This window comes from Petromyzon marinus, unplaced genomic scaffold, assembly GCF_048934315.1.
Source record: "Petromyzon marinus isolate PM22_M1 ecotype Great Lakes invasive population unplaced genomic scaffold, UKy_Petmar_22M1.pri1.0 PM_G_Scaffold_15, whole genome shotgun sequence".
NCBI classification, from domain to species: Eukaryota; Metazoa; Chordata; class Hyperoartia; order Petromyzontiformes; family Petromyzontidae; genus Petromyzon; species Petromyzon marinus.
The window spans coordinates 544,803-570,097 of NW_027422706.1; the positions used below are offsets into that span (position 1 = coordinate 544,803).

Here is a 25,295-nt window from a genome sequence, read left to right on the forward strand (position 1 = left end):
AGCGCGTCCATCCATGATTCGCCCGGCTCGCTCCTCCGCTTCACCGTGGCCACGAGACATCTGTGGTCGCCTCGCCGGCCTTCCCGCGACACGCGGCCACTGCGTGGGCCAGAACGGTGCCCGCCTGGACGACCGCAGCACCCAGGCCGACGTTGAACACTCTGAACGACTACGTATGCATAGTCACACCGTTAGTGTCAGTAGCATAACTCTCAACCACTTATCAGTGCCCTACCTTATTACAGACCAACTCAGACCTTACTGATCACCCCGTGGCCCTTATAAATCTCAACGTTCATCCTATACATTATACTACACTATACACTACACAGCTGTCAACCCCTTATCGGCGCTCTGCCTTATTACAGACCAATTCAGACCTTGTCGATCACCCCGTGCCCCTTATAAATCTCAACGTTCATCCTATACATTATACTACACTATACACTACACAGCTGTCAACCCCTTATCAGTGCCCTACCTTATTACAGACCAATTCAGACCTTACTGATCACCCCGTGCCCCTTATAAATCTCAACGTTCATCCTATACATTATACTACACTATACACTACACAACTGTCAACCCTTTATCAGTGTCCTACCTTATTACAGACCAATTCAGACCTTACTGATCACCCCGTGCCCCTTATAAATCTCAACGTTAATCCTACCAAGTCCCATCACAAGGAAGAAACACAAACAAATCGACACGGATTTGTATTGTTGTTTGCCCGTATTGAAACGGCTGTACGCCCGTACGGGCCTGAGAACTCACTTTGCCTGCGCAAAGACCACGACGGGGTAAAAGCGTGATGGGCTTCTACAGCTCCGCAATAGTCGAGTGTGAATAGTCGCCTAATAGTCGCTATTGGCTATCAGAGGTTCTCCCCAACAACCAGTCAAACAACGTTTGGGCGGTCATCTTGGGTAGGGGGGTGTGTGGTGGCTTCTCCCTTACCAAGATGGCAACCCCCCTCCCACCACGAGTCACGTGGTGTTGATATTTTGTGGGTGTTTTTTTTAATTGGTCAGCTCCATTGCACGTGACATTTAACTTTATTTCATAGCCCGATTAAGGCCCATGGTAAATAGCATAGACTAGATAAGGCGCTGCTGCGTTTCAGACTATACCAAGCATAGCCCGGAAGAGGGGGAGGGGTATGAAAAGCATCAAAACTCAAGACGCGCTGAATAAATGTAGCGAATTTGTTTGATGTTTAATTATTTCATCCATAGCGAAAAGAAGCAAGAGGGGCTCGCTGGCGTTAGTGAACGGTTGGGTTTGCTGTGTACCCCCCTAAATTAAAACAATTTAAGTTTGCCGGTGGCATTCACCCCTCCCTCGCCCGCTGCCCGTGTTGGTTTCGCCCACGACCCTCTCCCTCCACCACCAAAGTGTCGCGTTTTGGCGGGAGAAGGCGGCTGTGTGTTCTGAGGAGACTAACAACCACCACCACAACATCTATAATCATAAGTATAACTACTACTATAATAACAATAACATCTACAATCGTAACTATAACACTAATAATAACATCAACAACTTACAACAGCAATAATATAAACAATTACAATAGTAATAAAAACATGAACTGCTATAATAACTAATACTGTAATATCAACAACTACTACGACTATAATAAAACAAAAACGTGAACGAGAGCGAGCAACACAACGGGGGCGGTGAGTGAGAGAGTGGAGCCGACCTCTCGCCCTCACAGCCTGAGGCCCACAAAGACGCGCGGGCTCTGTCAGCCTCACGCAGCCCATCAGGGAGACTACACGGGGAGACATTTGTGTTGTGTCTGTGTGTGTGTCTGTGTGTGTGTCTCTGTGTCTGTGTGTCTGTGTGTGTCTCTGTGTGTGTGTGTCTCTGTGTGTGTGTCTCTGTGTGTGTGTCTCTGTGTGTGTGTCTCTGTGTGTGTGTGTTTCTGTGTGTGTGTGTCTCTGTGTGTGTGTCTCTGTGTGTGTCTCTGTGTGTGTGTGTAAGCCTCACGCAGCCCGTCAGGGAGACTACACGGGGAGACATTTGTGTTGTGTCTGTGTGTGTCTGTGTATGTGTCTCTGTGTGTGTGTGTCTCTGTGTGTGTCTCTGTGTGTGTGTGTGTCTCTGTGTGTGTGTCTCTGTGTGTGTGTCTGTGTGTGTGCGTGTCTCTGTGTGTGTGTCTGTGTGTGTGTCTCTGTGTGTGTGTATCTGTGTATGTGTGTCTCTGTGTGTGTGTCTGTGTGTGTCTGTCTCTGTGTGTGTGTGTCTCTGTGTGTGTGTCTGTAAGCCTCATGCAGCCCGTTAGGGAGACTACACGGGGAGACATTTGTGTTGTTGTCTGTCTCTGTGTCTCTGTGTGTGTGTCTGTGTGTGTCTGTCTCTGTGTGTGTGTGTCTCTGTGTGTGTGTCTCTGTGTGTGCGTGTCTCTGTGTGTGTCTGTTAGCCTCACGCAGCCCGTCAGGGAGACTACACGGGGAGACATTTGTGTTGTCTCTGTGTGTGTCTCTGTGTGTGTCTCTGTGTGTGTGTCTCTGTGTGTGTGTCTCTCTGTGTCTCTGTAAGCCTCACGCAGCCCGTCAGGGAGACTACACGGGGAGACATTTGTGTTGTGTCTGTCTCTGTGTGTGTCTCTGTCTGTGTGTGTCTGTGTGTTTGTCTGTGTGTATCTGTGTGAGTCTGTGTGTGTGTGTCTCTGTGTGTGTGTCTATGTGTGTGGGTGTGTCTGTGTGTGTGTGTCTCTGTGTGTGGGTATGTCTCTGTGTGTGTCTCTGTTTCTGTGTGTCTGTGTGTGTGTATGTGTGTGTCTGTGTGTCTCTGTGTCTGTCAGCATCACGCAGCCCGTCAGGGAGACTACACGGGGAGACATTTGTGTTGTGTCTGTGTGTATGTGTGTGTGTCTGTGTGTGTCTGTGTGTGTGTCTCTGTGTGTGTGTCTCTGTGTGTGTGTCTCTGTGTGTGTGTCTGTGTGTGTGTCTCTGTGTGTGTCTCTGTGTGTCTCTGTGTGTGTGTGTCTGTCTCTGTGTGTGTGTCTCTTTGTGTGTGTCTCTGTGTGTGTGTTTCTCTGTGTGTGTCTGTGTGTGTGTCTCTGTGTGTGTGTGTCTCTGTGTGTGTGTCTCTGTGTGTGTGTCTGTGTGTGTGTCTCTGTGTGCGTGTTTCTGTGCGTGTCTCTGTGTGTGTGTCTCTGTGTGTGCGTGTGTCTCTGTGTGTGTCTGTGTGTGCGTGTCTCTGTGTGTCTCTGTGTGCGCGTCTCTGTGCGAGTCTCTGTGCGAGTGTCTCTGTGTGCGTGTTTCTGTGCGTGTCTCTGTGTGTGTGTCTCTGTGTGTGCGTGTCTCTGTGTGCGTGTGTCTCTGTGCGAGTGTCTCTGTGTGTGTGTCTCTGTGCGAGTCTCTGTGCGAGTGTCTCTGTGTGCGTGTTTCTGTGCGTGTGTGTGTGTCTCTGTGTGTGCGTGTCTCTGTGTGTGTGTCTCTGTGTGCGTGTGTCTGTGTGTGTGTGTCTCTGTGTGCACCTCTGTGTGTGTCTGCCTGTGTGTGCATGTGTCTCTGTGTGTGCGTGTCTCTGTGTGCGTGTCTGCCTGTCTGTGTCTCTGTGTGCATCTTTGTTGCCTGTGTGTGTGTCTGCCTCTGTGTGTGTCTCTGTGTGTGTCTCTGTGTGTGTGTCTGTGAGCGTGTCTGTGTGTGCGACTTTGTTGCCTTGTGGGGAGCGATAGTGTAGCGGTTAGCGCGCTGCGCTATGAACCTGGCGACCCGGGTTCGATTCCCGCTCACGGCCAACACCAGTGACAATTATCTGAACCGGTCCCGGGCCTCCCCTAGGTCGACTCAGCCTCAAATGAGTACCTGGTGCGGTGTGTAAACATTGCCACTAGGGAGACAAAGGCGGTCGGGCGTGGTGCTTGCCACCCACCCCCTCGTGTACCGTTCCGGCCTTCATAGGTGCTCGCTAACAGCACTTGCCCCTGCAGTCTGTTAAGGCTATATGGGGGATCTTTGTCTTTGTTGCCTGTGTGTGTGTGCGAATGTCTCTGTGTGCGAGTGTCTCTGTGTGCATGTCTCTGTGTGTGTCTCTGTTGCCTGTGTGCGTGTCTCTGTGTGTCTTTGTTGCCTGTGTTGGTGTCTCTGTGTGCGTCTTTGTTGCCTGTGTGTGTGTCTCTGTGCGCGTGTCTCTGTGTGTGTCTCTGTGTGTGTGTCTCTGTGTCTCTGTGTGTGTGTCTCTGTGCGCGTCTCTGTGTGCGTGTCTGTGTGTGTGTGTCTCTGTCCTGCACAGATGCCATATTTTCTGTCCGTCTGCTACAGCAGAGGTGTAGGGAATTCCAACAAGACCTACATCTCTGCTTTATTGACCTGGTCAAGGCCTATGATACCATCAGTAGGCCTGGGCTCTGGGTCGTTCTTCGTGCTTTTGGAGTACCTGACCCTCTGCTCACGATCATTAAGGACCTTCATGATGGTGAGCGGGCCCGGGTAAAACTACGTGGCCGGGAGTCAGAGCCATTCCCTGTACACCTTGGGGTGCGACAGGGATGTCCTCTGGCTCCCACATTATTTAACATCTATTTTGACCACGTAGTTCATGAAGCCTTCAATAGCTGTACCGGGGGAATCTCCATATGGTACAGATATAATGGGAGGCTAATCGATGCCCGGGTGCGGTCAAGGGATGGCTCCCTATTGCTCAACCACGTTATGTATGCTGATGACTTGGTAATAGCTGCTCAGTCAGAGGAGGAGTTGGAGACGCTGCTGCTGAGACTGGAGCGTGCCACTAAGAGGTCGGGCCTTACCATCAGCCCCACCAAAACTAAGCACCTGCCTGGGTATTTTGTACCATCGGACACTCCACCCCCACAACTCCCAATCGGTGATGGGGCAGTTGTGGAGAGAGTGGAGAGTTTCCCATACCTGGGCAGTGTGCTTATGACTGGCTCCAGTTTAACAGCAGAGGTCTCACTCCGAATCAGTCGAGCGGCAATATCTTTTCATCGGTTGCGTAACGCTGTGTGGAAGCTACCTGGTCTGTCGCTCCGCACTAAGCTTCAGGTCTTCTCGGCCACGGTCATTCCCTCCCTTCAGTTTAACACGTAGGCTTTCGCGACCAATATTATTCATAATAAAGGTTTTTGGGTTAGATCGCGTTTATTTATAAATGTGTCGTAACCCTCCACCACCCGACACGGCCAATCAGCAAAGAAAAGTGTCACGTTGACAAAAGACAAATAATTCACTACTTCAGCCCCCCGGTGTGTTGAAGAGTTAATCCACATTTACAGTTTGAGTACGACGTTTCGCTGGTAAATACTTCCAGCATCATCGGGCAATTCGCCAGAATGGTAAAGCCCTCGCTTGCTCCCGGTTTTATATAGAGCAGAAGAGTGACGTCATCACTTAACTCATCAGGTGCAGTGATTAGAGGCGGAGGGGGGGGTAATGTAATTATATAATCGATTAGTAATCAGTCATTGGTTATGATTAGTAATGAGTTGTAGATTAGTAATTCTTTAAATCAAAATGTAATGTGTATTATTTAATAATACGCTTCCAGGCCGCACTAAGCCGGTAGCTGTCAGAGCGATTAAAGTTATTCTTGTTCCTCTCAATTTCAATGGATTCTCTAATTAGTCTTTGCCAGTAATAATTAGTTTTACACACCACTGCAACATTGTCAAAATCAATTGAGTGTCCTTGTTGACAAGCATGTTCTGCCACTGCCGACAGTTGTGTTTGAGATAATTTAATATTTCTCTGATGTTCTTTTAGTCTTACGCTGATGTTACGTCCCGTCTGCCCAATGTAGCAGCTGCCACATGAACAATTAATCCGATATACACCTTCTGTTGATAGTTTAGGTAATGCGTCTTTAGTGCAAGATACTAGTTTTTGAATTTTGTGTACTGTACCAAATCTTACTGTAATGTTTTGCTTTTGCAAAACGCGGGCTAATTTGTCAGTTACTCCTGAGATATATGGAATTTTTATTGTTTTAACAATCTGGTCGCTTTCAGTAGTATTGCTTTGCGATCGTGATTTGGCATTCAGTGCTCTGTTAATTTGAGCATTATTGTAGCCATTCTGTCGTAGTGCGTCTTTAACGTGTTTAATCTCTCTCACTAGACTCTCACCATCTGACACGGTTTTTGCCCGATGTACGAGCGTCTTGATAAGAGAAGATTTTTGAGCTGGATGATGATGTGATTCTGCATTCAGATAGGCATCAGTGTGCGTTTGCTTTCTGTAAACGCTGTGTGTTATTTTACCGTTTAGGCCATGTCCAAGCAAAATATCTAGGAATGGGAGTGTGTTATTCACCTCCATTTCCATGGTGAACTGGATGGCCGGGTTTTGTGCATTGAGATGATTTAGAAAATCATTAAGTGTATCTTTACCATGTGGCCAGACAACCAAAGTGTCATCCACATACCTAAACCAAAAGGATGGTTTTAATGTGCTCGAGGCAAGTGCTCTTATTTCAAAGTTTTCCATGTACAAATTTGCTATAGCAGGGGATAAAGGAGAACCCATTGCTGCTCCTTCCTTTTGTTTAAAGAAATCCCCTCTCCATAAGAAGTAAGTGTTATTTAAGCAATGGCCAGCAAGTTTCGGAATATCTTTTTGTAAACCGGTATTCTTTACTAGTGTATCAAGTAATTTAAGCGATTCGTCCACTGGAACCTTAGTGAATAGAGAAATCACATCAAAGCTTACCAGAATATCATCAGGAGTAAGTTTAATATCTTTAATCACATTCACAAGATGTTCTGAATTTTTTATGAATGAAGATGTCTTACCGATGTAGGGCTGTATTTGTTTGGTTATATATTTTGCTAATTGATATGTGGCAGAGCCAATTGTACTGACTATGGGTCGTAATGGGAGGCAGTCGCCCTCCAACAACAACGGAGGGCGGAGGAGCGACGCTCACAACAGTGAGCGGAGCGCCGGGTGGCTAAAGCACAGCAGGTTGGCACAGTAGGGGGCACAGGTGGTGCATCAGCCAGTCATCTCAGTCAGTCGACCCGTGGCACCTGGGTCTGCCCCGTGACCTCTTGCCAGCGGGCGTTCGACACTTCACGTGGCCTCAGGGTGCACATAGCCTGGCACAAGCGTCGTGGTGACGTCACCGCCACTTAGTGGCGAATGGCGGTTGTTGTTGTTGTGTGTGTCTGTGTGCGTGTCTCTGTGTGCGTGTCTCTGTGTGTGTGTCTCTGTTGCCTGTGTGCGTGTCTCTGTGTGTGTCTTTGTTGCCTGTGTGTGTGTCTCTGTGCGCGTGTCTCTGTGTGTGTCTCTGTGTGTGTTTCTGTGTGTGTGTTTCTGTGTGCGTGTCTCTGTGTGTGTGTTTCTGCGCGCCTGATGTCTGCGTGTGTGTCTCTGTGTGTGTCTCTGTGTATGTGTCTCTGTGTGCGTGTCTCTGTGTGTGTGTCTCTGTGTGTGTGTCTCTGTGTGTGTGTCTCTGTGTGTGTGTCTCTGTGTGCGCGCCTCTGTGCGAGTGTCTCTCTGTGCGTGTTTCTGCGCGCCTGATGTATGCTTGTGTGCAGTCTCGGCCCGAGTCATGATTCCCATCGGAGCCCTGACCTCCTCCTTCTCATTGGAGGGTCACCAGGACCTCAAGATCCTTCAGCCCTGGTGGGACGTGTTGTGCGACATGCTCTCCGTGCCCATGTTCATGATCGGCATCTTTGCCGTGATGCTGCAGGTGCGTCGTTCCAACAACGCTCCAGAGAGCCCCCCCACGCACATTCATCAATGTCGCCGCCTTGCTCATGGATATTGTATAACATCGCGCCACGGTGGCCGGGAGATATTGACGACCTCGCCTGGTATGTAGGAGGTCACAGGTTCCATCCCCGACCCCTGCTGCATATTCGGACTCTGCGTATGTCTCATCAGCACGGTGGCCGCGAGATGTTTACTACCTCGGCTGGCACGCAGGAGGTCGTGGGTTCCAACTCTGCGTGCGAGCTAACTCAAAGAGAGCGAATCTTGGGTCGATATGGGTTGCCCCCCCCCCCCCCGTACACACCGGAAATCGCGCAAAGTGAACCACCTGCGTGGAGCGGCGTCCTCCAGGAGACCACACAGCGTCACGTGACCATGACGACCGCTCGTCATGGTCACGCGGTACCCACTTCCCCCGCCTCTGCCCAGAACATGAACGAGCGCATCCTGTGTGTGCCGGTGCCGAGCGGCTTCGACGTGGATCTGAAGGAGTGGAACGAGACCGTGCTGAGGGACCTCGTGGCCAACCCCAGGGCCCACAGGGTGAGTGAGGGTCCCCCTCGGGCCGGCTCGGCACCACCGTGCAGGGGGGGAACCGCTGGTTGCCAGCGGAAAGGCCGGCTGCGCCACCGACAGTTGCCCGAGGAATAGTGTCATGTATAGTGTAGTGTATAGTGTAGTGTATAGTGTAATGTATAGTGTCTATAGTAGTGTAGTGTATAGTGTAGTGTATAGTGTAATGTATAGTTCATAATAAAGGTTTTTGGGTTAGATCGCGTTTATTTATAAATGTGTCGTAACCCTCCACCACCCGACACGGCCAATCAGCAAAAAAAAAAGTGTCACGTTGACAAAAGACAAATAATTCACTACTTTAGCCCACCGGTGTGTTGAAGAGTGAATCCACATTTACAGTTTGAGTACTGTGACGTTTCGCTGGTAGAGCTAATATTTACTTTTGGAACTTTGCTATTCTCAATTATTTTAGCAACCTCATGTCTAGTTATCTCTGCCTCATTATGTGGAAGGAGTCTAACTGCTGATTCTACCTCAGCAATTATCTCATCCACTGGAATTGTGCGTGGGGTAACGGCAAAAGCCTTAAGAGAGCTGCGTGTAAATAAGGATATCCAAATCCTAGCAGCTGATAAAGGCCGCACTACTGTAGTGATGTCACGAGCCGATTATGATAATAAAATTAGAAATTTACTAGAGGAAAGTACTTACATTAAAATTAAACGAGATCCAACTAATACTTTAGAACGTAAGACCACTGCAATAATTGCAAATTCATTAATCCCTAAAAATGAGCAATACCTAATTAAGCCAAGGGCCTCAAAACCACCTAGACTCTATGGGCTACCAAAGATTCATAAAATCGGCATCCCATTACGACCCATAGTCAGTACAATTGGCTCTGCCACATATCAATTAGCAAAATATATAACCAAACAAATACAGCCCTACATCGGTAAGACATCTTCATTCATAAAAAATTCAGAACATCTTGTGAATGTGATTAAAGATATTAAACTTACTCCTGATGATATTCTGGTAAGTTTTGATGTGATTTCTCTATTCACTAAGGTTCCAGTGGACGAATCGCTTAAATTACTTGATACACTAGTAAAGAAAACCGGTTTACCAAAAGATATTCCGAAACTTGCTGGCCATTGTTTAAATAACACTTACTTCTTATGGAGAGGGGATTTCTTTAAACAAAAAGAAGGAGCAGTAATGGGTTCTCCTTTATCTCCTGCTATAGCAAATTTGTACATGGAAAACTTTGAAATAAGAGCACTTGCCTCGAGCACATTAAAACCATCCTTTTGGTTTAGATATGTGGATGACACTTTGGTTGTCTGGCCACATGGTAAAGATACACTTAATGATTTTCTAAATCATCTCAATGCACAAAACCCGGCCATCCAGTTCACCATGGAAATGGAGGTGAATAACACACTCCCATTCCTAGATATTTTGCTTGGACATGGCCTAAACGGTAAAATAACACACAGCGTTTACAGAAAGCAAACGCACACTGATGCCTATCTGAATGCAGAATCACATCATCATCCAGCTCAGAAATCCTCTCTTATCAAGACGCTCATACATCGGGCTAAAACAGTGTCAGATGGTGAGAGTCTAGTGAGAGAGATTAAACACGTTAAAGACGCACTACGACAGAATGGCTACAATAATGCTCAAATTAACAGAGCATTGAATGCCAAATCACGATCGCAAAGCAATACTGCTGAAAGCGACCAGATTGTTAAAACAATAAAAATTCCATATATCTCAGGAGTAACTGACAAATTAGCCCGTGTTTTGCAAAAGCAAAACATTACAGTAAGATTTGGTACAGTACACAATATTCAAAAACTAGTATCTTGCACTAAAGACGCATTACCTAAACTATCAACAGAAGGTGTATATCGGATTAATTGTTCATGTGGCAGCTGCTACATTGGGCAGACGGGACGTAACATCAGCGTAAGACTAAAAGAACATCAGAGAAATATTAAATTATCTCAAACACAACTGTCGGCAGTGGCAGAACATGCTTGTCAACAAGGACACTCAATTGATTTTGACAATGTTGCAGTGGTGTGTAAAACTAATTATTACTGGCAAAGACTAATTAGAGAATCCATTGAAATTGAGAGGAACAAGAATAACTTTAATCGCTCTGACAGCTACCGGCTTAGTGCGGCCTGGAAGCGTATTATTAAATAATACACATTACATTTTGATTTAAAGAATTACTAATCTACAACTCATTACTAATCATAACCAATGACTGATTACTAATCGATTATATAATTACAATACCCCCCCCCCTCCGCCTCTAATCACTGCACCTGATATGAGTTAAGTGATGACGTCATCCTGCTGCTCTATATAAAACCGGGAGCAAGCGAGGGCTTTACCATTCTGGCGAATTGCCCGATGATGCTGGATGTATTTACCAGCGAAACGTCGTACTCAATCTGTAAATGTGGATTCACTCTTCAACACACCGGTGGGCTAAAGTAGTGAATTATTTGTCTTTTGTCAACGTGACACTTTTTTTTGCTGATTGGCCGTGTCGGGTGGTGGAGGGTTACGACACATTAAAATAAACGCGATCTAACCCAAAAACCTTTATTAAGAATAATATTGGTCGCGAAAGCCTACGTGTTAAACTGTAATGTATAGTGTCTATAGTAGTGTAGTGTATAGTGTAATGTATAGTGCAGTGTATATTGTAATGTACATTATAGTGTAATGTATAGTGTAGTGTAATGTATAACGTGTGGTGTAATGTATAGTGTAGTGTAATGTATAGTGTAGTGTAATGTATAGTGTAATGTATAGTGTAGTGAATACTATAATGTGGTGTGTAGTGTATAGTGTAATGTATAGTGTAGTGTAATATATAGTGTAGTGTATAGTGTAATGTATAGTGTAGTGTATAGTATAACGTGTGGTGTGTAGTGTATAGTGTAATGTATAGTGTAGTGTATAGTAGTGTAGTGTATAGTGTAATTTATAGTGTAGTGTATATTGTAATGTACGTGATAGTGTAATGTATAGTGTAATATATAGTGTAGTGTATAGTGTAGTGTATAGTGTAATATCCTAGTACAGCACACCAGTGTGTTGGAGAGCAAAGCCACAACATTGACGATCTTGAGTACGGTGACGTTTTGCCAGTAATTACAACCGGCATCATCAGGCGAAAGCCATATTTGAGCCAGCTCTGTCACCCTGCAAGGGAGGGGCATGCGATATCACCGCCACGCCAGTTCACTTTGCCCTTCTGCGTGCGTTCCCACACTCGCCCAGACCGGCTTCGACCAGTACCAGTACCGGTTGATCAACCAGTTCTGCTACGACAACGCGGTGCTGTGGATCAGCAAGTACTTCCCGCACCTCGTGGTGCTGCACACGCTCGTCCTGACGGCCACCAGAAACTTCTGGTTCAGGTTCCCGGAGACGAGCTCCAAGATTGAGCACTTTGTGTCCGTGCTGGGCAAGTGCATGGATTCGCAGTGGACCACGCACGCCGTCCACGAGGCCGCGCTTGATGGGGTGGCAACAACGGCGGCGGCGTTGCGGCCGTCGCTGCCCGCCACGGCGGGGAGCTGCAGGTCAGAAGGGGGCTGACGGAGAGACGGCCCACGGCTCCTTCCTGGTTATTATTATCCCCTCTCTTGCCTTTGTCATTCCTTCCCCCCTTAAGTAAAAAAAACCTAAAAAGTTCCCCTTTCTCCCTGCAGGGGGACCCCGCGTGGGTTTGGGGCAGCGAGCCCGTTCACACATATCTCTATCCCCCTGCGTTTCATAACCGGTTTGGCTTACGGTTGGCGGTGTGCGTGTGTGTGTACGTGTGTGTGACGTGTGTGTGGGGAGCGGTAGTATAGCGGTTAGCGCGCTGCTGTGGTATGAACCTGGCGACCCGGGTTCGATTCCCGCTCACGGCTAACACCAGTGACGATTATCTGAACCGGTCCTGGGCCTCCCCTAGGTCGACTCAGCCTCAAATGAGTACCTGGTGTGGTGAATAAAAACATTGCCACTGCGGAGACAAAGGCGGTCGGGCGTCGTGCTGGCTGCCCACCCCCTCGTATACCGTTCCAGCCTTCATAGGTGCTCGCTAACAGCACTTGCCCCTACAGTCTGTTAAGGCTATACGGGGGATCTTTGTTTTGTTTTTGTGGGGAGCGGTAGTGAAGCGGTTAGCGACCTGCGCTATGAACCCGGCGACCCAGGTTCGATTCCCGCTCACGGCCAAGACCAGCGACGATTATCTGAACCAGTTCTGGGCCTCCCCTAGGTCGACTCGGTCTCAAATGAGTACCTGGTAAACATCGCCACTGGGGAGACAAAGGCGACCAGGCGTGGTGCTGGCCACCCACCCCCTCTTGTACAATTCCAGCCTTCATAAGTGCTCGCTAACAGCACTTGCCCCTACCGTCTGTTAAGGCTATACAGGGGATCTTTGTGTGCGTGTGTGATGTGGGTGTCTGTGAGTCTGTATGGGTCTTTGTGGGTCTCTACGGGTCTCTGTGAGTCTCGATGGGTCTCTGCGGGTATCTGTGAGTCTCTATGGGTCTCTGTGGGTCTCTATGGGTCTCTGTGGGTCTCTGTGGGTCTCTGTGAGTCTCTATGGGTCTCTGAGTCTCTAAGGATCTCTGTGAGTCTCCATGGGTCTCTGTGAGTCTCTATGGGTCTCATTGAGTCTCTATGGGTCGCTGAGTCTCTATGGGTCTCTGTGAGTCTCTATGGGTCTCTGTGGGTCTCTGCGGGTCTCTGTGAGTCTCTATGGGTCTCTGAGTCTCTAAGGGTCTCTGTGAGTCTCTATGGGTCTCTGTGCTTCTCTGCGTCATGACGCGTTGCCCGATGTCCACGCAATCCCACGTACGCAGCGACCCGAGATCCGGCGAAATCCCCATGGAGAAGCTGCCTCCTGAGTCTCCGCCGGGACCGCCCCGGCCCTCCGTCCAGTTTGTCGACCCCGGCGAGGCCGCACCACCCGACCGGTCCCCCCCGGGGCAGAGCGAGGACCGGCGGACGCCATCGGATGATCGCATCCTGGACAAGAAGGAGGGCGAGCAGGCCAAGGCTCTCTTCGAGAAGGTGAAGAAACTCCGCGCTCACACGGAGGCGGGCGGCGGGCTCCACAGGATATACGTGTTGCAGACGGCGGCCCGCTTGCTGCAGGCGCTGGTGGTGCTCGCGTACACCGGCTACGCCTGCCCCAATATGCGCTACCACATCCACTGCGTGGAAGGCGAGTACATCACGGGCTACGGGAACTTCTACTGCGTCCACGGGCTGTGGCGCATCTTCCGCATGATGTGGATGGCCTACGCGACCACGATGTGTGTTTACGCGCTCACCTGTGCCTACGTCGTCTACTGGGTGGTGACCTGCAGGTGAGAGGGGGGGGGGCGGCGGTGCTGCCGCAGAGCGGTTGTGTGGCACCGGATCGCCGTCTGGCAGCCTTCTGGCTTTGGCCTACGGGCTTTTCGGCGATCGTGGAGACGCGGTTAGCGCGGACGGCGACACTGCAACAAAGATCTAAATGTAACGTTTTACTATTGGCTTCGTGGGAGATCTTCCGCGTCGGGACAAGGGTCGACGGGCACTGAGTTCTCTGTGCTGGGGGGTGGGGGGGGCGCTGACACTGCAGGCTCAAGGAGTACAGCTTCGCGGAGACGCGCCAGGAGACGGGGGTGGACGACATTCCGGATGTGCGCAACGACTTCGCCTTCCTCCTGCACCTAGTGGACAAGTACGACCCCTGCTACGCATCCAAGTTCTCCGTCTTCCTGTCCGAGGTGAGGAGAAGCCGCTCGCAGAGCACGCTGTGCGCTGCACGCACGCCGTACACTGGACGGAGCCGACCGCGCTGATCTGAGATGCGGGGTTAGGACAACAAACTGTGGGTCTCTGTGTGGTGAGCGTGGTGCTGGCCACCCACCCCCTCGTGTGCCGTTCTGGCCTGGCCTGCATCGGTGCTCGCTAACAGCACTTGCCCCAACAGTCCATCGAGGCTATACGGGGGGATGTTGAGTCTTTGGGTCTCTGTCTGAGTCTATGGGCCGTGTTAGTCTATGTGTAATGACAGGGTGCCACCTGTCGGCCTGGAGGGGTAATTATAGTTATGGGCAAGTTATGTAATGACTAATTATAAGGGGGGGGGCGTATCGGTAGTAAAGGTCAAAGGCTGAGTCAGACCGCAAGCTCCGGGAACCTGCTTGAAGATTCTGGAAGGGGACGTGGCCGGAGGCGGGGCTTGGCCGCACCGGGGTGTACATGAGGGGGTCCTGAGTCCTGGCTGCGCTAAGTCAAGTAACTGTGTAGTTGGACGCCGACGATGGGGTTGTGTAGCTACGTAGAGATGTTTACATATACGTATCGTCCAGTGTGAGAATAAATAAGAAGGCCTCTACGCGATGTGTCTCGGAAGCTGCTCACTACATATGTATAACATGGGGCGGTACGGCTCATTGGGCCCTCGCTGCTGAAACAAATAAAATCCATCCACGCTTGGCTGCTGGTGCTGTTGCTGCTGCTGCAGGTGAGCGAAAATAAGCTGAGGCAGGTCAACGTGGATCAAGCGTGGACCCTGTCGCATCTGACGGGGCTACTGGAGATCAACGCGCAGGGCGAGAGCGAGCTACGCCTCTGCAAGCTGGCAGCGGTGCCAGTGGACACATACCGCCTCACTCAGATACAGGTGCCCGTGGACACACCCATGCACCCACCCACCCACCCACCTGCTCACTCACCCACCAATTCACTCACCTAGACACCCACTTACCCACCAACTCGCCCACACACCCACCCAACCACTCTCGCACACACCCACCCACTTGCTCACTCACCCACTCGCTTGCCAACACACCCACCCATGCACACACCCACCCACACACCCACTCACTCACTCACCAACCCACTCACCCACACACCCACCCACTCACCCATACACCCACCAACTCACACACCCACTGACCCACTAACTCACCCACACACCCACCCACTCATCCAGACACCCACTTACCCACCAACTCACCCACACACCCACCCAACCACTCGCGCACACACCCACCCACTTGCTCACTCACCCACTCACTCGCCAACACACCCACCCACGCACACACCCACCCACACACCCACTCACTCACTAACCCACTCACCCACACACCCATCCACTCACCCATACACCCACCAACTCACACACCCACTCACCCACCAACTCACTCACCCACACATCCACTCGTCTACCAACTCACCCACTCGCCCAACCAACTCACCCACATACCCACTGACCCACACACCCACTCACCCACCAACTCACTCACCCTCATACCCAATCCCCCACCGAAGGTGCTGACGCTGGACTCGATGCACGGGGTGGCGCTGGGGGCGGCGGTGGTGCAGTTGGTGAACCTGCACCAACTCCGGCTGCTGAACTGCACCGTGAGCGTTGACAATCGCGCACTCGCCTTCCTCAGCGAGGAGCTGCACCAGTTGGAGGTGCGTGGGTGGGTGGATGGGCGGGCGGGCGCGAGGGTGGGTCGGTCGGAGCGGTCCATTCGGCTCCACTGACCCGGCCGTGACATCACCAAAAAGTCACCTCCCCCACCAAATGTATTTAAGTCGCAGTGTCGGGGACCGATATTCACCGTTGCCGTTCGCGGCGTCCGCCCCCCCCGCGCCCTCTTGCAGGTGAAGTTTGCGGTCAAGGCGGAGGTCCCGGGCTGGCTGCGTGAAATGCGCCACCTGGAGGAGCTGTCCCTGGAGGGGCCCCTGACGCCCGCGCTCCTTAAGCCGCTGGGCGGCCTCAGGCGCCTGCGGGGCCTGCGCCTGACGACAAGCGTCGCCCGCCTCCCGCCCGGCCTGGCCGCCGTCGCTGGCGGCGGCCTGCGCTCGTTCGCCCTCGACAACGGCGGCGTGCGCCTCGAGTCGCCGGCGCCCCTGAGCAAGCTGCGCGGCTTGGAGACGCTGCGGCTGACGCGCTGCGGCCTGGAGCCCGCCGAGCTTCCGCGGCCCCTGCTGGCGCTGGGACGCTTGAGCGACCTCGACCTGTCCCGCAACGGCCTCCGCTCGCTGGGCGACGGCGATGACGCGTCGCTGCCGGCGGCCGCCTGGGAGCGCCTCGCCGTCCTGCGCCTTTCGGACAACGCCCTCGTGAGCGTCCCACGGTTCGCGGCGGGGGCGGGGTCGCCGGCCCTGCGCTCGCTCTTCCTCGACGGGAATCTCATCGAGGGCGAGCTGCCCGCGGGGCTGCTCCGCCTGCACGGCCTGCGCGTCCTCGACCTGAGCCGCAACGCCATCGCTGCCCTGCCGCCCGACGTGTGGCTGCTGACTCAGCTGAGCACCCTCCTTCTGTCGGGCAATGCCCTGCGGCGTCTGCCCGATGAGTTGTTCCGGTGCGAGGGATTGCGGACGCTGGCGCTCGCCAACAACGAGCTGTGCGAACTCAGCGGCCTGGTGGGGAGGCTGAGGAGGCTGCGCAGGTTGGAGCTGGTGGGGAACCGGCTGACGGAGCTGCCGGCCGAGCTGGGGGAGTGCGCGGAGCTGAGGCGCGGGGGGCTGGTGGTGGAGGAAGAGCTCTTCGAGTCGCTGCCCGCGCGGGTGAAGGAGGCGATGCGGGGCGAGCCCAGCAGAACGACGCAGAGCCCCTCTGGAAGCCGGGAGAGAAACGCAAGAAACTGGGAGGGAACCCCAAGACACTGAGATGCTTTTACCAGTAATTACAACCACGACCTCCTGTATATCAGGTAAGGTAGTTAACGTCTCAATTACCAAGGCGTAGACACCAATGAAGGTCCAGACGACCAGCGGACTGAGTTTGGGCCGAGTGGGTCGCACACGTCCAGTAAGTCTAGGGTGGGCCTAATAATACACGGTCTTGTGTCTGTGTTTTATTGATCGAACAGTTGGTTCATGTAGCCGCAAACTACAGTTATGCGCATTGAATAATCCGTGGCTGAAAGTCACGTGAAGTAGCTTGTCTGATAATTTGTATAATCTCCCCCTGTTCTATCTCCCCCTATTCTACAGTGAGAGTGAGTGGAGTTTGTATGATTAGGGGTTGACAGGTCTGGGTGTAGGCACTGAATAGGGATTGACAGGTCTGGGTGTAGGCACTGATAAGGGGTTGACAGGTCAGGGTTTAGGCATTGATTAGAGATTGACAGATCTGGGTGTAGGCATTGATTAGAGATTGACAGTCTGGGTGTAGGCATTGATTATAGATTGACAGGTCTGGGTGTAGGCACTGATAAGGGGTTGACAGGTCTGGGTGTAGGCATTGATTAGAGATTGACAGGTCTGGGTGTAGGCATTGATTAGAGATTTACAGGTCTGGGTGTAGGCACTGATAAGGGGTTGACAGGTCTGGGTGTAGGCATTGATTAGAGATTGACAGGTCTGGGTGTAGGCATTGATTAGAGATTGACAGGTCTGGGTGTAGGCACTGATAAGGGGTTGACAGGTCTGGGTGTAGCCATTGATTAGAGATTGTTAGGTCTGGGTGTAGGCATTGATAGGGGGTTGACAGGTCTGAGTGTAGTCACTGATAAGGGGTTGACAGGTCTGAGTGTAGTCACTGATAAGGGATCTAACACCAAAATAAATACAAAACCTGTATTAGGGGAAGCCACCGTTGACCAATTTGGACCCCCGGTTTTTTGTTTTTCTCCGTTGGCTCCAAGCGCTTGATCATAACCCCCAGCTTTTAAGGGCGGTCCGTGAATCGCTTCTTCTCGCCGCTTCCGCCGGGATGCTCGAGAGCGTGAATGCAAACATTAAAACGCTTCCCCATCTTGACCAGGCTGTCTTTGTTTGCTGCGTCCTGTTGATTTCGTTGCCTTGGGTGTTCTGATTGTCTCTGCGAGGCCATGCCGCCAGGACCCTCCTTGAAGAGACGCGCGGCCAAAGGAGATGCTGATACACATGGACCCAGAGCTGGAAACCCAGCATCTCGATGTCTCCGTCTTAACCATTGCAAATCCCCAGAGATACACAGCCATTATGAATCCATTGAGAAAGAGAGAGAGCGCTATTATGAATCCCCTGAGAGAGAGAGAGACAACCATTATAAATCCTCTGTGTGTGTCAGTGTGTGTCAGTTTGTGTGTGTGATTTAATCCCATCTGTAAAGGATGTGATTCCTGACATGCAATACCCTGTTGTCTAGAAACGGAGTTATGGTTGCGGCAGCAGTTACATTGGGGAAACGAAATGACATGTCTCGGACCGTGTTCGTGAACACAAGGCAGATCTGAAACACGGTAGGACCAATACCTCTGCCATTGCCGATCATTGTTTTAACGCTGTGGGCTCACACGAAATATATTTTTCCAATACGGAGTTACTCTGCAAACCTACCGGCTACCTTCAGAGATTTGCTCATGAAGCCATCCAGATATATAAACACAAACAACTTCAACCGAGAAGATGGGTACAAACTGAGCAATCATTGGAAGGACTTTATTAACCAAGTAAATTCTTAACTGACTGTGATCTTTCCCTCCTACCAGCCTATGTCAGCTGTTATTCCGACTCTCTGTGTGTCTCTCATCATGTGTACCTCTTGCTCTTAGGGGTTTTTGTTCCTGTTGCCCGGCTCTCTGACATTGGGCCATCTCACGTTGACATGCTAATCTCCCACATTTACATTTAGGTACAAATTCCTTCTCTAGCTCCACCCACTTATCAGTGGGTTGGGCCCACCAATATCCTATATAACCTCTTGTTGCAGCGGCTCTTTCTCCTACGTCAGCAGTCCGCCTGTGTTTGTTTCACACCTGAAGATGGTCGCTTGTGTTGCGATCGAAACGTCGTGATCTATTATATTTTTTCTACCTACGTGACTTTACCGAAAGAACCAAAGAATATGAATTCCTGCAGTCACGAAAGCTATAATACATGGACATGGCCGATATATAAACATAATATATAGATGATGGTTCTGTTGTTGGCGGCGTTTTAGACAATATAATACATGGACGTGGCCGATATATAGTAATAATAGATATATGATGGTTTTATTGTTGGCGGCGTTTTAGACAATATAATACATGGAAGTAGCCGATATATAGTAATAATAGATAGGTGATCGTTCTGTTGTTAGCGGCGTTTTAGACAGATTTAATACATGGACATGGCCGATATATAGTAATATATATGATGGTTCCGTTGTTGGCGGCGTTTTAGACAATTTAATACATGGACATGGCCGATATATAGTAATAATGGATATATGATGGTTCTGTTGTTGGCGGCGTTTTAGACAGACAATACATGACATGGCCAATATATAGTAATAATAGATATATGATGGATCTGTTGTTGGCGGCGTTTTAGACAGATAATGGTTCTGTTGTTGGCGGCGTTTTAGACATATAATACATGGAGGATGCTGAAATATAGTAATAATAGACAGATGATGGGCGGCGTTTTAGACAGATATGATACATGGACATGGCCGATATATAGTAATAATAGAAAGATGATGGTTCTGTTGTTGGCGGCGTTTTAGACAGATATAATACATGGATATGGCCGATATATAGTAATATTAGATATATGATGGTTCTGTTGTTGGCGGCGTTTTAGACAATATAATACATGAAAGTGGCCGAAATATAGTAATAATAGATAGATGATGGTTATGTTGTTGGCGGCGTTTTAGACAGATATATTACATGGATATGGCCGATATATAGTAATATTAGATATATGATGGTTCTGTTGTTGGCGGCGTTTTAGACAATATAATACATGAAAGTGGCCGAAATATAGTAATAATAGATAGATGATGGTTATGTTGTTGGCGGCGTTTTAGACAATATAATACATGGACGTGGCCGATATATAGTACTAATAGATAGATGATGGTTCTGTTGTTGGCGGCGTTTTAGACAGATATAATACTTGTACATGGCCGATATATAGACATAATATATAGATGATGGTTCCGTTGTTGGCGGCGTTTTAGACAGCTATAATACATGGAAGTGGCCGATATATAGTAATAATAGATAGGTGATGGTTCTGTTGTTGGCGGCGTTTTTGACAGATATAATGTATGAACATGGCCGATATATAGTAATAATAGATATATGATGGTTCTGTTGTTGGGGGCGTTTTGAACAGATATAATGCATGGACGTGGCCGATATATAGTAATAATAGATATATAATGGTTCTGTTGTTGGCGGCGTTTTAGACAGATATAATACATGGACATGGCCGATATATAGTAATAATAGATAGATGATGGTTGTGTTGTTAGTGGCGTTTTAGACAGATATAATACTTGTACATGGCCGATATATAGACATAATATATAGATGATGGTTCTGTTGTTGGCGGCGTTTTAGACAGACATAATACATGGACATGGCCGATATATAGTAAAAATAGATATATGATGGATCTGTTGTTGGCGGCGTTTTAGACAGATGTAATACATGGACATGGTCGATATATAGTTATAATATATAGATGATGGTTCCGTTGTTGGCGGCGTTTTAGACAGCTATAATACATGGACATGGCCGATGTATAGACGTAATATTTAGATTATGGTTCTGTTGTTTGCGGCGGTTTAGACAGATATAATACATGGACGATGCCGATATATAGTAATATATAGATGATGGTTCTGTTGTTGGCGGCGTTTTAGACAATATAATACATGGACGTGGCCGAAATAAAGTAACAATAGATAGATGATGGTTCTGTTGTTGGCAGCGTTTTAGACAATATAATACATGGACGTGGCCGATATATGGTAATAATAGTTATATGATGGTTCTGTTGTTGGCGGCGTTTTAGACAATATAAGACATGGAACTGGCCGATTATATAGTAATAATAGATAGATGATGGTTCTGTTGTTGGCGGCATTTTAGACATATAATATATGGACATGGCTGATATATAGTAATAATAGATATATGATGGTTCTGTTGTTGGGGGAGTTTTAGACAGATATAATGCATGGACGTGGCCGATATACAGTAATATTAGATATATAATGGTTCTGTTGTTGGCAGCGTTTTAGACAGATATAATACATGGACATGGCCGATATATAGTAATAATAGATATATGATGGTTCTGTTGTTGGCGGCGTTTTAGAAAATATAATACGTGGACGTGGCCGATATATAGTACTAATAGATAGATGATGGTTCTGTTGTTGGCGGCGTTTTAGACAGATATAATACTTGTACATGGCCGATATATAGACATAATATATAGATGATGGTTCCGTTGTTGGCGGCGTTTTAGACAGCTATAATACATGGAAGTGGCCGATATATAGTAATAATAGATAGGTGATGGTTCTGTTGTTGGCGGCGTTTTTGACAGATATAATGTATGAACATGGCCGATATATAGTAATAATAGATATATGATGGTTCTGTTGTTGGGGGCGTTTTGAACAGATATAATGCATGGACGTGGCCGATATATAGTAATAATAGATAAATGATGGTTCTGTTGTTGGCGGCGTTTTAGACAGATATAATATATGGACATGGCCGATATATAGTAATAATAGATAGATGATGGTTGTGTTGTTGGCGGCGTTTTAGACATAATACTTGTACATGGCTGATATATAGACATAATATATAGATGATGGTTCTGTTGTTGGCGGCGTTTTAGACAGATATAATACATGGACATGGTCGATATATAGTTATAATATATAGATGATGGTCCCGTTTCGGCGGCGTTTTAGACAGATATAATACATGGACATGGCCGATATATAGTAAAAATAGATATATGATGGATCTGTTGTTGGCGGCGTTTTAGACAGATATAATACATGGACATGGCCGATATATAGTAAAAATAGATATATGATGGATCTGTTGTTGGCGGCGTTTTAGACAGATGTAATACATGGACATGGTCGATATATAGTTATAATATATAGATGATGGTTCCGTTGTTGGCGGCGTTTTAGACAGATATAATACATGGACATGGCCGTTATATAGTAAAAATAGATATATGATGGATCTGTTGTTGGCGGCGTTTTAGACAGATGTAATACATGGACATGGGCGATATATAGTTATAATATATAGATGATGGTTCCGTTGGTGGCGGCGTTTTAGACAGCTATAATACATGGACATGGCCGATGTATAGACATAATATTTAGATTATGGTTCTGTTGTTTGCGGCGGTTTAGACAGATATAATACATGGACGATGCCGATATATAGTAATAATAGATAGATGATGGTTCTGTTGTTGGCGGCGTTTTAGACAATATAATACATGGACGTGGCCGAAATAAAGTAATAATAGATAGATGATGGTTCAGTTGTTGGCAGCGTTTTAGACAATATATTACATGGACGTGGCCGATATATGGTAATAATAGTTATATGATGGTTCTGTTGTTGGCGGCGTTTTAGACAATATAAGACATGGAACTGGCCGATTATATAGTAATAATAGATAGATGATGGTTCTGTTGTTGGCGGCGTTTTAGACATATAATATATGGACATGGCTGATATATAGTAATAATAGATATATGATGGTTCTGTTGTTGGGGGAGTTTTAGACAGATATGCATGGACGTGGCCGATATATAGTAATATTAGATATGTAATGGTTCTGTTGTTGGCAGCGTTTTAGACAGATATAATACATGGACATGGCCGATATATAGTAATAATAGATAGATGATGGTTCTGTTGTTGGTGGCGTTTTAGACAGAATACTATACTATATATCGGCCATGTCCATGAATTATATCTGTCTAAAACGCCGCCAACAACAGAACCATCATATATCTATTATAATTATTATATATCGGCCATGTCCTTGTATTATATCTGTCTAAAACGCCACCAACAACAGAACAATCATCTCTCTATTATTACTATATATCGGCCAAGTCCATGTATTATATCTGGTGTTTGCTGCGTCTTAGACAGATATAATACATGGGCATGGCCAAAATATAGTAATAATAGAGAGATGATGGTTCTGTTGTTTGCGGCGTTTAAGACAGATATAATACATGGACATGGACGATATATAGTAATAATAGATATATGATGGTTCTGTTATTGACGGCGTTTTAGACAGATATAATGCTATATTTCTAGATATCGGCCATGTCCATGTATTATATCTGTCTAAAACGCCGCCAACAATAGAACCATCATCCATCTATTATACTATATATCGGCCATGTCCATATATTATGTCTGTCTAAAACGCCGCCACCAACAGAACCATCATCTCTCTATTATTACTATATATCGGCCAAGTCCATGTATTATATCTGTTGTTTACGGCGTTTTAGACAGATATAATCCATGGATATTGCCGATATATAGTAATAATAGAGAGATGATGGTTATGTTGTTGGCAGCGTGTTAGACAGATATAATACTATATTACTATATATCGGCCATGTCCATGTATTATATCTGTCTAAAACGCAGCCAACAATAGAACCATCATCTCTCCATTATTACGATATATCGGCCATGTCCTTGTATTATATGTCTAAAACGCCACCAACAACAGAACCATATATCTATTATTACTATATATCGGCCATGTCCATATATTATATCTGTCTAAAACGCCGCCAACAACAGAACCATCATTTATCGATTATTACTATATATCGGCCATGTCCAAATATTATATCTGTCTAAAACGCCACCAACAACAGAACCATCATATATCTATTATTACTATATATCGGCCATGTCCATGTATTAAGTCTCATAGTTGTGATATTCCACCTTACTTTGAAAGCTAATCACACAGTGAGCAAAGCTTAATGAACTGAGAGATGTAATGCAATAAAGTCTTGTCAACTGATGATAATGACGATAATGATGATGGCAGCATTCCTCCCCCCCAAAACAAGCTCATATTATGTTGGAAGCTCTGAAATAGTGGTCACACATTCCACATTCTTATGGAAGGAGCAAGCATTTTTATTACATAACCACTGCTGATTTCCCATGAAATCAAACTCATTTTACCGATGAAGGATGGTTAATGGGCTGAGTTGAACCTCAGCTTAGGCTCGAACTCGCAACATTCCCATGCTTAGCTCAACGCTCCAACCTTCAGCACCACCCAGCTGGATAGGCAGTTGCTTTCACCCCAATGAATTAGGATGTACATCGCCCTGCATGATTCAGTGCTTCGTGTTAATTTGCTAATATTCACCCGGCAATGTCCTAGAAACTGCTGCAAGTTTAGAGGATTTAACAGCGACATACAGTCGGAAGTATAAAAATTGGTGATCTTGAGTTTGATTTGGACTAAAAGGTGCAAGTTTCGACTGTACTGACTTTGTTTTATTTAACCTATAAAACTCATTTTTTTTGTCTGTCTGTGTACGCTCGCTTGCGAGGGATTTGGCTCTCGGACCGCGGGGTTCGCGTGGAAATTTTTTTGCCAGGCGGCACGCCCTGGGCCCCCCGCTTGGTATAGGCTATTTCGTTTTCCCGTCCGTCGCCTTTAAAGTGTTTTAATTAACGTTTTGGTGCGATTTATCTTTATTTATTTACTTTTGCCGACCGGCTCACTGCTGCGCATGCGCGAAACGCCGTTGCCCCTGGCAATGCACAGACGCCGTCGCCGCAGGGGGGACGCCATTTCTCATTCAAAATGCTAAAAATTTACACGTGACGCTGAGGTAAATTCATCAAAGTGTCACGTCCTCTTCTGTCCCCCTCCACCCCAATGTGTGCACTTACTATTATAGGGTCGTAGATACTAAAAATATAGCGATTAAATAGGATTATTGTGGGGTGGGGGGGGGTAGCGGCCCAGCCCACAGCCACGGCCGGCCGGGCAATCTAGGCGAGGCCGGAGGCTTTGCACGGGACTAGGCCTCGTCACGGCAATCTGTCAGGTGAGTACTTTGTGCTATAGAGTCGATATATACTGCTACTAGCGGGGAAACATTTTAAAACGTCTGAAAACTTAAAAACTTAACATACAAATGAAAAGATAACTCATTAATTTAAAATAAAATCCGTTTAAAATAAAATCCGAGCGCGCCAAGAATCGATTATTTCAATC

General features: G+C 47.6%; 1 protein-coding gene across 1 annotated transcript; it reads left to right on the plus strand.

Annotated features, from left to right (window-relative positions):
- Positions 1-1,380: 1,380 nt before the first annotated feature.
- On the plus strand, positions 1,381-18,023 carry LOC116937300 (volume-regulated anion channel subunit LRRC8E-like). The gene is made up of 9 exons (XM_076060017.1): positions 1,381-1,685; positions 7,517-7,674; positions 8,127-8,240; positions 11,526-11,830; positions 13,109-13,618; positions 13,876-14,023; positions 14,767-14,925; positions 15,576-15,725; positions 15,918-18,023. Exons 2-9 carry the CDS (start codon positions 7,531-7,533, stop codon positions 16,926-16,928), a joined length of 2,541 nt encoding a protein of 846 aa, XP_075916132.1. The 5' UTR covers positions 1,381-1,685; positions 7,517-7,530; the 3' UTR covers positions 16,929-18,023.
- The last annotated feature ends 7,272 nt before the right edge of the window (positions 18,024-25,295 follow it).